The following is a 13889-nucleotide window of genomic DNA, read 5'->3' as shown; positions in this document are numbered from 1 at the left end:
TTTCTAGATCTGATGTTCACAGTCTATCCGATTCAAATACGGAAATGAGAACTTTGGTTGAGTCAGTCGGACTGGGGCAAGCTACTCTTTCCAATCAGTCCTCGGAAGTAGTGAAGCCCGACGGAGATGGGACCCAAACCAACCCGGATGCAGAGGAACTATCCACGAGGTTGGAGACCTACAGCAAGTCTACTCAGCGACTCGTCACAGCTACCTCGCTGGAACGCTCGCCAAACTTCATACCAGAGGCATATACAACGGCGAAGGACCCGCTGATATTCTACGACTCCCAAGAGGTCTCACAGTCCATGAACCACCGGGATGTAACCTACACCTTGCTCCTTCTGAGAAGACGGCAATTCACATGCGTCACTCTGCACGTGGAAATCAACCGGGACTCCACCTACTGGCCGGCCTTGAGGGCCAAGCCGGCGAGCATTGGGTATAGGAAAGCTTATGAGCCCCCTGCCACCCTGACGGACGCCCTTCATAAGTTTCTACAGGGTCGCAAGGCTCTGCCGCAAGATGCACAGATTGACCTATTCTTGGGGCATCGACAGGGCAACTTCCAAGTGGACAAAAATCCACGCCAGAAACGCAAGACGCAGCAGTACCTACAACAGGTATCAGCCGAGGCCGTCCACATGAGCTATCCCAGGTACAAGGAGAGGGAGCTGATTCACTGCCCCGTTTCGTGGAAGTATGAGGCTGTTCGACTGCAAGCCAAGCTGAAGTCGGGCTGGGTGATCGAGGTTCGTTTCAATTCGAGGGATGACCACATGGATGAGGAGTTGTATGCCCTGAAGGTCCTGTATCGCTTACGCAGGAGCAACGGCTTCGGATCCCTGGTAGGCCTGGTCGAGGACGACGACGGGAGAATAAGTGGGTTTCTCTGCCGGAACCCGTCGCTGGGTCCACTGCTGGATGTCATCTCCCGGGCGAAACAGCACGGGACACTCGTCGACTGGGTCCGCCGCGAACGATGGTGCAGACAGATCATCCAAGGCATCTCGGAGCTTCACGGCGAAGGCTTACGGCACGGCTCGCTTGGCCGCCTTCTCCGCAACGGTCTCTACATTGACGAGCACGACAACGTCGTCTTCCTCAACAGCTTCCGGGATTCCTTCACCTACGCGGACGACCTGCAAGACCTGTCGATCCCTCCTGAATGCCAAGACATGAGGGATGATTCCGGCGATCCAGTTTCGGCGATACCTGTGCATCCGGCGACGGATCTTTACCAGCTCGGGCTGATCCTGTGGTGCATAGCGGCCAATGAAGAGGCGGTCTACCGATCGACGGTATGCGAACATGCTGATATCGAGGCACCAGAGGACGAAGTGGACATTGGTTCCGACAGCCACCTGCCTTCGCTGGATCCTAGTAAGGCCCCACCCTTCATGAACAAAGTGATCGCCTTGTGCAGAGGTGATAAGCCGGAGGAACGGCGCCCGGCCTGGGAACTTCTCCAGGAGTTCCCTGCACCAGCGGAGGTCGCCGATATGCCTAGGATAAGAGAACTCAGTGTCGATGACGAGGAGACTCCGGCGGAGGACGACATGGTGGCTTGGCCGATCAACATACGCTGCCGTCGCTGCCAGGCGCCCACGGCGGATCACTACTACCACTGTGGCCGCTGCCTTATCGCTGTTTATTACGACATCTGCCCCAGCTGTTTTTCCGATGGCCATCACTGTTTAGACGATGATCATTACCTCCAGGAGTTGCGCAAGCGGGAGCCGCAGGGGAAGTATTACTCTTGCGTTGGGGGAGATGGCCGACGGGAAGTTCTCAAGTGTTGAGACTAAAGCTGGGGAGGCTTTCTGCGCTGCGACATTGGGTCATCCCTTTTGTTGACATGTCTGGGATCTTGAGAAGAGTAGCCCGGAAATCGCTTTCATTTGGGGCGCGGCATGCAGTTCTCGGCAACTCAGGTCTTCGTGCGAGAAATCTAGAGAGCTTTCCATGGATTGCTGCTTCTTGTTCCCTTCATTTGCCGACTCACACGTCCTTGAAATGATAGACACTGTAGTTTATCAAATGGCGAAGTTTGAAGGAAGATATTCGCATTTGAATTACAACTCGCATCTTCTCTGTCGCTGCATTGTGTCTCCCCAGAGTCTAGTTCACCGCGTCATGGGTGAGCTGTACTGCGGAAGTGCGTATGTAAACAGCAGGTCGATTTTGGAGTAATGGCCTGGCGGGAGACACGCAGCCCAGTATTGCCTAACAATTGCCTTGTACAAAAAAAGGTAGGTCATAACGACCCGACGCGAACTCGCGCTCTGTAATAGTCACCATCGTTACACTGGTTAAATACCATCCTATGATAATGGAACAGTTGTAGTTATAAAATTCCGTAGTAAGTAAGTCCCTGCTGAATGCGTTGAACAGCTAGGCGGGCACATGGAATTGCAGCAACAGCAAGGTGAGTCCAAGCAGCTTGGAGATAGCCGACTGGGACTGCCTGTAATCAGGGCCTGCAAGTCAGTAGGTAGCTGGCTGTCCGCTGTAAGAGCTGCCCTGTTCCCCACTCAATTAAAATGTCAGCTGTTGCTTGCTGTGCCTGGAAACAATCTGACAATGTCCCACTAAATCCTTTTTGCTTGATTGCCGTGGTGGGGCACTCAGCACCGGGTGGAGCCTACCAGCCACCCTCATTATTACTCATCTCCTGCCTTGCGCCCGATCACTCCATCTTTCCTCCATCAATTCCTTCTCCATACCATCAATCCAGTCATCAACCACAACTTCAGCAACCAACGCCACCATCTACTTCCATCGACTCCCTCTGCTCTAGTTCTTTGCGCGCGCGTAAAACATCTCACAGATCGGTCACCCGGCGCCCCGGCCATTCTACTGCTCCTGCTGGCTTGGCCGACTCTGCGCGAGTAGGACCCGGATCCGGTCGGAACTCGTCCACCTTGTTGCCTGCTTTCGCGGCGGCTTCATGCATGGACCGGTCACCTGCCGCCCCAGTCATTCTACTGCTCGCGCACGAGTTCCCAACGCCCCTCGAGTAGGGTCAGGCCCCTGTCGGAACTCATCTTGTCGGCTGTTGAACCTGCTGTCGAAGAACTAGAAGCAGCGCAAACCCATGACCGTGATCTGGTGAGTATTTGCCCATCGTAGCCCGTCTGCTGCCCATTTAGTAGGTTTGACAAGAGCGAACGCGACATGATGCCCACCGAGGAGACGCGTTTTGCGCACTCAGTTTTCGTCGTCCATGAAGATCATGATGGCCGCCACAGCCCCGAATTCGTTGACCACCCCATGAGACTTGATGCCGTGTACAAGCCGTCCACATCGGTCCTCTTCCGTCTCAGCATTCCCATCACCGACAGCACCTCCACCAAAACCACCGTCTATCTGCAGATCACCCCCGATCGCATTCTCTCGCTACGGAACACGACGTGCGATGCGACCGACACAAGCGAGCGAGTACCGTCTTGCCTCGATCGCGTCCGTGAGCGACTGGGCGGCGCTCGCTTTGTCACGCGTCTCCAGTTTCAGCTACACATGGATAGCCATGCTCAGCTCGTTGTGCCTACCGACTTCTACCTTCAGGGCGCTCCCGACAGCCCATCACAACAAAAGTTCAAGTCTGTCTCCTCGCTCGCCGCCGCTTCATTGTTTTCGCTCTACATGCCTCACAATATCTTGCCGATCAAGAAGTTCCAGAACCTGGCAGAGGCTGTTCGGCAATTTCCAGCTCTGACCGCGGCCCAACGCCACGCATACGAGCGCATGGTGGATTTGCGCAGCCTCTACCATGGCAAAGGCGGTGTTGTATTCTCTCGGGAGGACCAAGATCATGCGGAAGCACCAGCCACAACCGCATCGGATGCTGCAACCGAGTCAGACGCCGCTACCGTCGCTTTCGACACTCCCTCCTGCTACCGAGATTCTCCTCCACGGTATGAGGAATGTCCGAGTGAAGGGCACAAGTCAAAGGACCAGCCGGATGCTACAACCGTCTCTGCGGATCGGCCCGCTGTTGCCAACAGTTCTGCCGCCAGTCCTGTTGGCGATTGCGCGCCGCCGGCGTACGAAGATAACGACGAACCGCGGTTCAGGCATCCAATGGTTGGTAAACGCGTGCTGAATTGCGGGAGCGAAGAGATTGATTTGCACCCCGCGGCAAAGAGGAGATTTGCAAGAACGGCGAAACCAATCGAAATGATATTGCAAAGTCGGTCTTCAGGTCTGGATTGTTCCTTCGAGAGTCGGTTGCAATTCCAGCTTGAGCGACAGCGTCAGCAAATCGAACGGTTACAGGACGATATCAAAGCCCTCCAGAAGCGAAACAAGGAATTAGAAGGACGGCATAACGAGCTGGAGGAAAGCCATGGCGTGCTGGAAAACCGACAAGTCGAAACCGAGGAGGCCGTCGAGTCAATATTGGTTCACACTGGCGAGCTCGACGAGGAGTGCGAGAGGCTCGGGAAGCAGGTGCCAGATATTGGTGACGAGGTGGAGGACTGGATGAAGTGCAATATGGGAAACCTTGCAAAGGATATCATGGCGGACTGGCTGAAGGAGAACATGTCAGAATCCATACAAGAGTACATCACCCAACAAGTTACGGCTCAAATAGCGGAAGTGAAAACGAAGATGCGCAGTGCTCTTGGGGACTGACTAATTGATGATTTTGAAACTGCCGTACAATATCTGTTTTTTCATGCTTTATGTGATTTGTTTCGAAATGTCCAACGTACGTGAAAAGCCTTTGCGTAGGCTCTAGCTGCCGTTAGAACGTTGGAGTAAGATCTCCCGGACAGTTGGTCCTACCCCACACTGCCAAAGGCGTCTGCTACCTGGATTGACCCTTTGGAAGAAATTGACGACGTGAAGCACCAAGCCAACATTATGCCGCCCTGATGATCATCTCTCACCTACACACTGCATATATCGCTACTATTCAAAAGAAAGGAGTGGCGGTATTCATGGAATGATATAAGCGTTGTCCTACTTAAGAAGGCTGTACACAGGCACATTACAATTTCATTGCACGTAGATCAGCATGAAGTAGATATGACGATGTCACATCCCATTGATCAAATTGAGATTGCGGGCTCTGCGTGTCTGACTACGTGTAATGCCCCGTACTTCCTCAGAATATGCCATTTGCTTGGTGTTCTGCCATGATCATGCCCGCCCATTCCGGGTCGTCACGTTTCCCGGACTATCGCCACGAACCAAATCAAGAGAAGGCGCGATCCAGACGACCCCGCAAGTTGGGCCAGAAGTCTCCGGTCTCCTTCGCCTGAGTACCGGTGAATGAGCCGTGAAGACCGCCGTCGAAGACGTAGGCGTGCTTCTTGAACCAGTCGAGATACACGACGGGGACATTATTCTTGGCCCGTTCGGTGCCGAAGATCTTGGCGATGTTGGGGTGCAGCTCCTGGGCCACGCGCCACTCGTGGAGCTTCGGGGCCCGGACGCCGAAGGTGGTGACGAGGGTGCGGTAGGTGCCCATCAGCTGGGACTTGTCCTCGATGACCAGGCAGCGGTCGAAGCCGAAGTCCTTGACGGTCTGGGGACGGACGGGCAGGCGGTCGCCGCCGATGCAGGACAGGATGTCGTCGGCCGAGGTTTCCTTGTGCTTGTCGCAGGCGGGGTTGTGGACGGCCAGCAGGTTGTCGGCCTCGTTGCAGGGCCAGCTACAGACAAAGTCCTCGCCGCAGGTGAAGCAGGTTCGCTCTGTCTTCTTGCCGCAGACGATGCAGGGTCCGTTGGTCTTGGTCTCGTCCTTGGACTCGGGCATCTTGGTGGCTTCGTTGGTGTTCTCCATGACTGGTGGACCGGACAAGTATGTTAGCGAGCTGCGAGTCTGTGATAGGGAACACCACAACGTAGAATACGCAAAGAGAAAAAGAAGGAAGAACTTACTGTTTACAGTGAGAGAAGTCGGTGATGAGTTTGCGTCTGCTCTTTGGGTTGGACCCTATGTTTGTGGGATTGATATTAGTGACGCAGAAATAAGTATTGCAAGCCTTGTTGGTCGGTAGATGCTTGAGATTGGTGTTGGGGGGAAGAACGGATGTAGAATGATTAGGCAGGTACAGTGTACGAGTGATTTCATTGTTGGATTGTATGGATCTTCTTACCGGAATAAATGATATTGTGGCGGCCAATATTGATACTGGCGAAAATGGTTGAATGTTGAGCGGTTCGGTGAAGGATGTGTTCTCTTTCGAGGGCCAGTCAAAACTTCGACTTGGATATGCAGGCTTGGGAGCCGCTGTGGGAGTACGAAGGTTGGCTTCCACATCAATAGGCACCAGTAGTGTTGACAGGGCATACACGGCGTACCCGATAGTGATTGTCAAGTGATGGTTATGTGAAGGCGTACCAGGAAAACTATGAGCACGCACAAGAGTTAACTCAGGCATTGGTCAGCCCCAAAGCCCATAGAACAGCAGAGGAGACAGCAGTTCATAAACAAATGTATTATTTCAAACAGTGATTTGGCAATTACCTCTAGCATTCAAAGCTCTAAAGTGATATATAGCCAAAGTACAATTTATTCCCCACGTGCTCAGAATGGGTGGCCGGACAAATACTTATGACATTGCTCCAGAGGCTGGATAACGTTCCGGAACATGTCCTTCCTCCAGGACGCGGACGAGATGTCTTTGTGGCCCTGAAAGCACCAATCCACCGCCTTCTTGTAGTCCAGCCCGCTATGTTCTAAAACCTTCGTCCTCCAGCTCTGCGCCGCGGCAAGGTCAAAGGCCAGCTTCTCCATCTCTGTTTTGGCTTTAGGGAAGGAAGCCCGTAGGGGATGCGCCTCCAACAGGGACCAAAAGCAGAACTCCAGGAGCAGAACCCCCAAGAATTCCATCGGCCCAAAGAAGTCGCTCGTGGGAGGAGGGCTGTTGCTCGGCTTTGGCACAACCGTCGGCGCGTTTTGCCGTGGTAGTGAGGCGTACTCGAGTACAAGCTCCGGGTTGTAGTACTTGTCGTCTGGTGTGAAGACGATTTCGGGGTGCGTATTTGGTGGCATCCACGGCGTATCCAACAGCTGCATGAAGGAGGATGCTACGGCCAAGGATATTTGGCAACGCTGTCGGCGGCTTGGGGGCTGTCCCAACTGGCTTCGGACGAGGTCGTCCAAAGCGATGGCAAACTTCCTTGGCTTGGGATCTTGGTGCACATAGTATATGCTATTCTCGTCCTGTATATAACCAACACAGCCTTTTCCAAAGACATGAAGAGATGCGCATATGGTTGATATCTTGTCAATCTCCATATCACCAGCTGCTGGTACAAGTGGCGTTGATATCTTGACAGATGGTATTGCGGCCCTGAAAGGTATTAGCGCTATGATTCCTGGTCACTCATATTAGAAGGATCAAACATACCTGAGGCTTTTCCCAGACGCCGCGCCTTTACCTTTCATTGAGGACTTCTTTGGCTGGGGCTTCTGTGGTGCGCCGGACCGGTGAACAGACATCTTCTCGAGGGCGTAGATAAGACTATCTGCTTTGTCTATTTGGAGATAACAAGTGTCGCATAGTAGTGGCCGCGTCCGTGTCCAGGCCAGCTCGAAGCCTTGAGTGCTTTGGATTCGGTGAGCCAAAGCTACGCGGACGGAATGATCTGCTTGGGATTCGCACCCACAATCCCAATGATTTGATAATGCACTGTATATCCGTGTCGCCTGGATCCAGAAAGAACAGAGCTTGTCGTCGACGATGGCGTGTTCCCTGTCAGTGACCAGGCGCGTATCCTCGTCGCTGGTCCTCAGAATCTTTTCTAGTTTGGTATTGTACTTGTCCAGCTCCTCAAGCAGTCGATGCCGGTCTTTGGCGCTGTTGGCAAAGCGGATTCTGTATTTCTCGTAGCCCCACCATTCCGAGTCCAGGACTTTGGTCTTGAGCCCCTTAAAGGTCCAGGAGTCTCGGGGTTTTGCCAGATGACCTTGCACCTCGACCGAATCCACGGCCAGTAGATCCTTCAGCTGTTTCATCGTCTGCTCAAGTCTCTTTACGTACTCGAGGTAATGCCGGTATGTATCCTGCAATCGAGCTTCAAGCCGACTTTCGACAGAAGGATCTTTCCATGCCGGATCATTGGGGTTTGCCAGCAGCGTATCGATCTCTGTGTCGCCCATGTCCAGTGGCAATAGTAACCGGCGCAGGTTCTTCTTGAACAGCAGTACCTGGAGTTCGAGTTCCCCCTTGCAGTGCAGATACTCCACCTGGATTTTTCTCCAGTAATTCAGCCGGTGGGCAGCATCTTCGTAGTGCTTCAAAAGCTCAAGCGCAAGAGGAATGGCGCCAAGCACCAACCCAGCAACTTCAAAACCTGACATGGCAATGTATATCACTAAAGACGGGAAAGAAGACACTTGGAATCTACTCAATTAAGCCGCATTCTAGGCAAAACAGAAGTGAGTGCCAAACGTATCTGATGCGGGGTTGTTTTCAGCTGACAGGGATTCCGACCCAATCATCATTGGTGGAAGTCATGCCGGCATCACATAAGCCCGAATGCAGTCGTTTCCCAGCGATTGAGCCTTCTCCTCATTTTCAAAGGGTTTGGTGTGCCCATGTTCCTTCCCTACACCCTGAGAACATACGATGATGCCGCTGTCCATTTCGGACCGTTGTCATGCGATACAACAGTCCTTGATTGATTACGGAGGGCAAACCAGCGATGCACGGGAGAGAGTAGCTGATTTGACTGCTCGGTTCCAGCTGTGGGCGGGCAATCTGGGAGCTTTTCATCACCCAAGCCAAAAATTATCGTTGGACGCCCGCGTGGCTCAGTCCCCAGAGATCCGAGACGAAATATTGCGCCATCTCCAAGAGATTGAGCAGGCCTCTTTTGAATGTAAGCATATTCGAGTATAAAACGGACTTAAACCTGCCATAAACAGAATTCAGCCGTTTATTTTCTTATACTTTCTCATTCGAACTTCGGATAAGTTTTTATTAACGCCGGCTTCTTTTAGTAAGAACATTATGCGAAGCGATTCCATCAGAAGAGGTCCATCATGACCAGATTGGTCGGGCCTCACCTGTCGATGAGTTTGCGGTCTTGATTGAGGTAATGTCTCAGTCATTAGCCTTCTTGTTCCGTCTTGCGGTTCTGGTAAAGGCGCCTGGATCCGATAATCGTTGGAATCGAGCTCTGCAACGGACGGATCCATTTCCTGATGACTTCGACTACAACCACGCTATAGCCAAGTATTCATATCTAGAAACCGACAACGACGGAAAGAAGTTGGCTAGACGAATTGCACAAGCTAGCATTCGGCGGCGTCAGTTCATTCAGTATTCTCGCGACCACACTGCGAATCTCAGCTCGGATGCGAGACCATCTGTGACGAATGATAGAGCTACAGAGCGCGTTTCTAGCAAGGCCACTACACTACCCCCAGCAATGAACCTGAGCACGCTTTCCGTCCAGGAGGTCGACGACGATTTGGAGTCTCTCATGACGGCATCCACCACTTTTGACACTGACAAAAAGCTGAGGCTGCCGCTTCTGAGCAGTCTATCGCCTGAGGGTGAAGCATTTCAGTGCCCCATATGCTTCACCATCAGACAATTTAATCGAGAGAAAGCTTGGAAAGCACATGCCTACCAGGATCTGAAGGCGTATATCTGTACGATTGGGGGCAAGGATTGTGCGTCCAGTATGTTCGGAGATCGGAAAAGCTGGTTTGATCACGAGATCACGCAGCACCGGTCTCAGTTTGTGTGCACGTTGTGCAACAAGCCATGCCAAGATAAAGATGCCACAATGTCACACATCAAGCATTCTCATGGATTAAATCTCCCCGGTCAGCTTTCGATGCTGGCAGACTCCGGACGGGTTGTTCCCAATCACTTCAAAACCACCGACTGCCCGTTCTGCGACTGGGCTCGTGAGCGTTGCCGAAGGAGGAACAAGCGAGAGGACGATCAGCCTCCCCAAGTCGAGACAGTCAGTCGTGCTGAGCTGAAAAGACACATTGCCATGCACCAAGAGCAACTCGCTCTATTCGTTGCTCCATTACCTGACGATGCAAACGAGTCATCATCCTCCGCATCGTCAGTTAGCGAAAGCAGATTTAAACAATTACCCCTTGAACAACAGAGAATCGAAGAAACGATTGCAGAGAGGATAAGTAATACATTTCAGACTTTATCGAACACTGACCCTAATAGCCATTCCGATGAACGCCGATTTGCAGATTCTGGGGTCAGGCGTGAGCTTGAGGGGGTGTTTGGGGAGGTGGAAAACGACATGCGCAGTCCCGGCCCTTCCACGCTCGACCAAATCACTACTACGCCCGGTGAGCCTCAGATGTCTTCCTCATCTCACCTACACGGCAATTTGTTCTCTCCCAACGGGACCTCCAACACGCGGGCTGAATCCATCTCGTCATCAACGGTCTATGATCCAAGCGATTTCAGTGAACCCGACGACCCATTCTTCGGCGCCAACTTCAATGACTTCGACAGGTCGGCACCTACTTTCTTTGACGAGGAACTGGTCCATCACAACAGTATCGAGAGCCCAGGCCTTCCGAGTGACAGCACAAGACCGGAGACGGCGCACCTACGAGCAGACTCGCCACCGGACCGTGGCCGCTTGGGTGTAGGCCCTGCACGACCAGGCGCGGGACAGGGAGGATTGATCAGAGAAGCTCGGAAGGTGTCCATTCAGGACCGTAGTTGATATTGGGGAGGAGGCTGTGGACAAGCGAGGAGAGATCTGCCGGTGTCTTGATCACATGGTGCTTTTTCTCAGGGCTCTGGCGGCAGGGCAGCTTGGTGGAGAGTATGGGTGCGAAAGCGATGGAGTTGGATTCAAATAAACTGTGTTACCCTGCTACCTTTCACATTTTGAACAAACGTGACCGGTTTATACTCACAGGGGCGACAGGGACTTCGATGCCTAAATCCACATTCATAGCGTACTTAGTCCGACGTCGTAATTGGCTCAAGCTAGCCCGAGCTAGACCCCAGCTCTAAACAATTCCCCATCTTAGTCAGCGCTCTGCAGTCGCACGTGCCCGTTTCGAGGACGCGTTTTACTCGATACTTTTGAGCCGTGTTGACCACACACCACGAAAAAGGGGGTTGATTTGTCGTATCATATCATTGTTAACAGCCAGCTGCCCTGCTCGAACACTTACTCTTCGTGGTTCCATTTGATGACCGTGCAAAACCCAGAATGAAGCGCGTCAAGGCAAATGACGGTCGCGCCATTTCCGTCCAGGCCCGGGCCGCGTCCGACCCGTTCACGACCACAGGCAGAAGATCCGCCGCTGCACCCAAGTCATGGTTTGATGTCAGGTTGAAGGCTATTGAAGACTCCACAGTGGACTTGGAGGAGGAAGCCTGGAACCGGATGAAAGCGTGGGTGGAGGATCAGAAGCTCATTGCATTCGGGGGCTACCTTCTCATGGTAAGTCCGCTGCTCATTCCCATATGATGGATGGCATGTCTTCATTGGAGCTGCAACTGACCCAAAAGGAACAGGTCCCGCAGTATGAATCCATATTCGCAACCCGGGAGGTAGCCCAGGAGCGACGCCGGCGCTTCTACGAGCAGGAGCATCGTCAGGCCAAGATCGACCGGTTCTACGCCCTGCGAGAGCAGATCCGCGACCAGGCGGAGGAGGGGCCGAAGATGATCAATGAGCGTCTGGACCAGCCGATCAAGAAGCACATGGCCGCCGGGAACAGGCAGGCGGTGACTCGGTCTGAGATGATCCGGCAGGCTGTCGGCCAGGTGGGGCTTCTGCTCGCGGCCATGGCGCAGGAGGAGCTCGCGGGGCTGGACGAGTGCGAATGCGATGGGGACGAGTGTTTGTGCTTGAGCGGGAGTGAGAGCGAGACCGGAAGTGAAAGTGAAAGTGAGAATGCGGGTGAGAGTGTATATATGCCAGACGAGAGACCGCGGAAGCGGCGGCGAGTGGATGATCGATTGGATGGGGAACATGGTTCAGGAGTCGATATGGCGGCTTTGGAAAAGGCGAAACAGAGATTGATCAGGGTTGCTGGGTTGTAATTACATTGTACATGATCTAGTACGTCAAGAGTATGCCCATAATAACATTGCCAGAGTTACCGTCTCCCCCGTGTCCCGAAACTAAGAACAGATTAAACTAGCAAGAGACTAATGCATGTCGTATTCAGATTCTAGAGCGGAGGATCTCACGGTCCTGGTCGTCACGCGGCTTGAAATGAATCAGCAACGGCGGCTTCTCCCACAGGTTGTGGATCGGACAGCGATCGGCCCATTTCTCGTAGCCGTTGGCCAGTCGCATGTCAAAGTTGAACAGCATGCGCGCCATGATGGTGCGCATCTCTGCGTAAGCCAAACTGTGTTGCGAGGAATGTTATTAGTCACGGTATGGCCCCCAAGCTATTGACAACATCTGGGATGGGGGAGGCTTACTTCTTTCCTAGGCAGTTCCTGCTGCCGTGCGAGAAGGGCTCGAACGCCTCCTTGCGGTCGTGGGCGAAGCGCGGATCCTCGCCAAGCCAGCGCTCTGGGTGGAACTCATCGGGGAGAGCGAAGTGGCCGGCGTGGTGGGACATTGGGTAGTGCCAGATCCCGACCTTGGTCTTCAAGCGCCAGAGTCAGTAATTATTCGCAGTTAACGTGGTTACGAGAAGAACAAGTGGTAATGAGATGCGGGAGAGAGGCTGGATAGAAAATCAACGAGTAAGGGGAACACTTTACATTTTCGGGGATGTGGTCACCGCAAATCTGCCGTCCTCCCGGCGGTACCTGACGAGGCACGGTAACCGGAACAGGTGGATACAGGCGAAGGGCCTCGTCGAAGACGGCGATCAAGTACTTGAGCGACAGCACGCTGTGGAAGGTAATCTCCTCTTCCCGCGTGAACGCCGCGAGAAGCTCGTCGGTGACCTTGCGCATCACCTCGGCGTGTGTGAGCAAGAGCCACGTCGTGAAGCAAAGCGTAGTAGCCGTGGTCTCGGACCCCGCGACGATGAACAAGTTGGCGTTCTCCATGAGCTGGTTGCGCGTGAGGGCCAGCCCGGCCTTGTCGGTGCGCAGCATGGAGTCGACGAAGTCGGGGCGGTCCGTCACCGTGCCGAGCCGCTTGTCGAGCTTGGCGTTGATGTAGCCGATGTGCTCCTGCACCTGGCTGGTGGCCATGCGGCCGAGCACGGCGTCGACGATCTCAAAGGCCCAGGGGATCACGCGCCGGCACTGCACGACGTGCGCGTTGAACTTGAGCCACTTGAAGACGACGGCGACCCAGGGGTGCAGGGCGCTGCTCTCGAGGCAGCCGAAGGACTCGCCGAAGGCCAGGTCGCCGATGATGTCGAAGGTGGCATAGTTGTACCAGAGCACCATGTTGACGGGTATCTCCTTGTCCGTCATGGTCTTCTCGCGCAGCCGCTCGACCAGCAGGTCGACGTAGCGCATGATGATGGGCTGCTGGTCCAGCAGGCGCGAGGCCGAGAAGCCGTGGGACAGCACGCTGCGCAGGGCGCGGTGGTGCTCGCGCGGGGCGCCGATCAGGCTGTCCTCGACGTTGAGGCCGCGGAAGATGAGCGGGTCCTTCTCGTTCTCCAGCACGCCCCGCGGGATGTAGCCCATGATCTCGCGCCAGGCGTCCGGGCGCAGGTACGAGAGCTCGTTCGGGGCCACGCGGATGACGTCGCCGTACTGGTGGTGAAGCTCCAGGATCTTCTGGGGGGCATAGCCTCCGATCCAGTTTCGGAGGTAGGGCAGCTGGGTCGCGGCCCAGAGTTTGGGGCCGGGGTACTTTCTCAGGGGGTGGAAAAGGAGGTTGTATACAGGCCTGAGCACGATGATATACAGGAGTCCAGTGAATGCTGATGCGACCATCAGGGCCAGGCCTAGATGAGCAGGCTTGACCTCACTCAGCAGTCGGAGGCCAGTCAT

The 13889-nt window shown here is 54.0% G+C and overlaps 6 protein-coding genes across 6 annotated transcripts; 4 read left to right on the top strand and 2 right to left on the bottom strand.

Moving 5' to 3' along the window:
• Positions 1-44: 44 nt before the first annotated feature.
• PG985_011398 (protein kinase domain-containing protein) lies at positions 45-1802 on the top strand (the record flags this gene model as incomplete). The annotated part of the gene is made up of 1 exon (XM_066831165.1): positions 45-1802. One exon carries the CDS (start codon positions 45-47, stop codon positions 1800-1802), a length of 1758 nt encoding a protein of 585 aa, XP_066681847.1.
• A 1375-nt stretch (positions 1803-3177) lies between these two features.
• PG985_011397 (uncharacterized protein) lies at positions 3178-4638 on the top strand (the record flags this gene model as incomplete). The annotated part of the gene is made up of 1 exon (XM_066831164.1): positions 3178-4638. The coding sequence occupies one exon, from the start codon at positions 3178-3180 to the stop codon at positions 4636-4638; it is 1461 nt and encodes a 486-aa protein (XP_066681846.1).
• Positions 4639-5203: 565 nt separating this feature from the next.
• PG985_011396 (uncharacterized protein) lies at positions 5204-8320 on the bottom strand (the record flags this gene model as incomplete). The annotated part of the gene is made up of 4 exons (XM_066831163.1): positions 5204-5833; positions 6111-6363; positions 6567-7310; positions 7368-8320. 4 exons carry the CDS (start codon positions 8318-8320, stop codon positions 5204-5206), a joined length of 2580 nt encoding a protein of 859 aa, XP_066681845.1.
• A 271-nt stretch (positions 8321-8591) lies between these two features.
• On the top strand, positions 8592-10677 carry PG985_011395 (uncharacterized protein; the record flags this gene model as incomplete). The annotated part of the gene is made up of 3 exons (XM_066831162.1): positions 8592-8841; positions 8981-10046; positions 10164-10677. 3 exons carry the CDS (start codon positions 8592-8594, stop codon positions 10675-10677), a joined length of 1830 nt encoding a protein of 609 aa, XP_066681844.1.
• A 498-nt stretch (positions 10678-11175) lies between these two features.
• PG985_011394 (uncharacterized protein) lies at positions 11176-12014 on the top strand (the record flags this gene model as incomplete). The annotated part of the gene is made up of 2 exons (XM_066831161.1): positions 11176-11409; positions 11484-12014. 2 exons carry the CDS (start codon positions 11176-11178, stop codon positions 12012-12014), a joined length of 765 nt encoding a protein of 254 aa, XP_066681843.1.
• A 124-nt stretch (positions 12015-12138) lies between these two features.
• On the bottom strand, positions 12139-13889 carry PG985_011393 (Trichothecene C-15 hydroxylase; the record flags this gene model as incomplete). Its single annotated transcript, XM_066831160.1, has 3 exons — positions 12139-12328; positions 12405-12574; positions 12693-13889. The coding sequence occupies 3 exons, from the start codon at positions 13887-13889 to the stop codon at positions 12139-12141; spliced, it is 1557 nt and encodes a 518-aa protein (XP_066681842.1).

Source organism: Apiospora marii (assembly GCF_038362585.1).
Source record: "Apiospora marii strain CBS 49790 chromosome Unknown utg000007l_segment0_segment0, whole genome shotgun sequence".
In the NCBI taxonomy this organism is placed as follows: domain Eukaryota; kingdom Fungi; phylum Ascomycota; class Sordariomycetes; order Amphisphaeriales; family Apiosporaceae; genus Apiospora; species Apiospora marii.
This window is presented reverse-complemented; position numbering and strand designations above follow the sequence as displayed.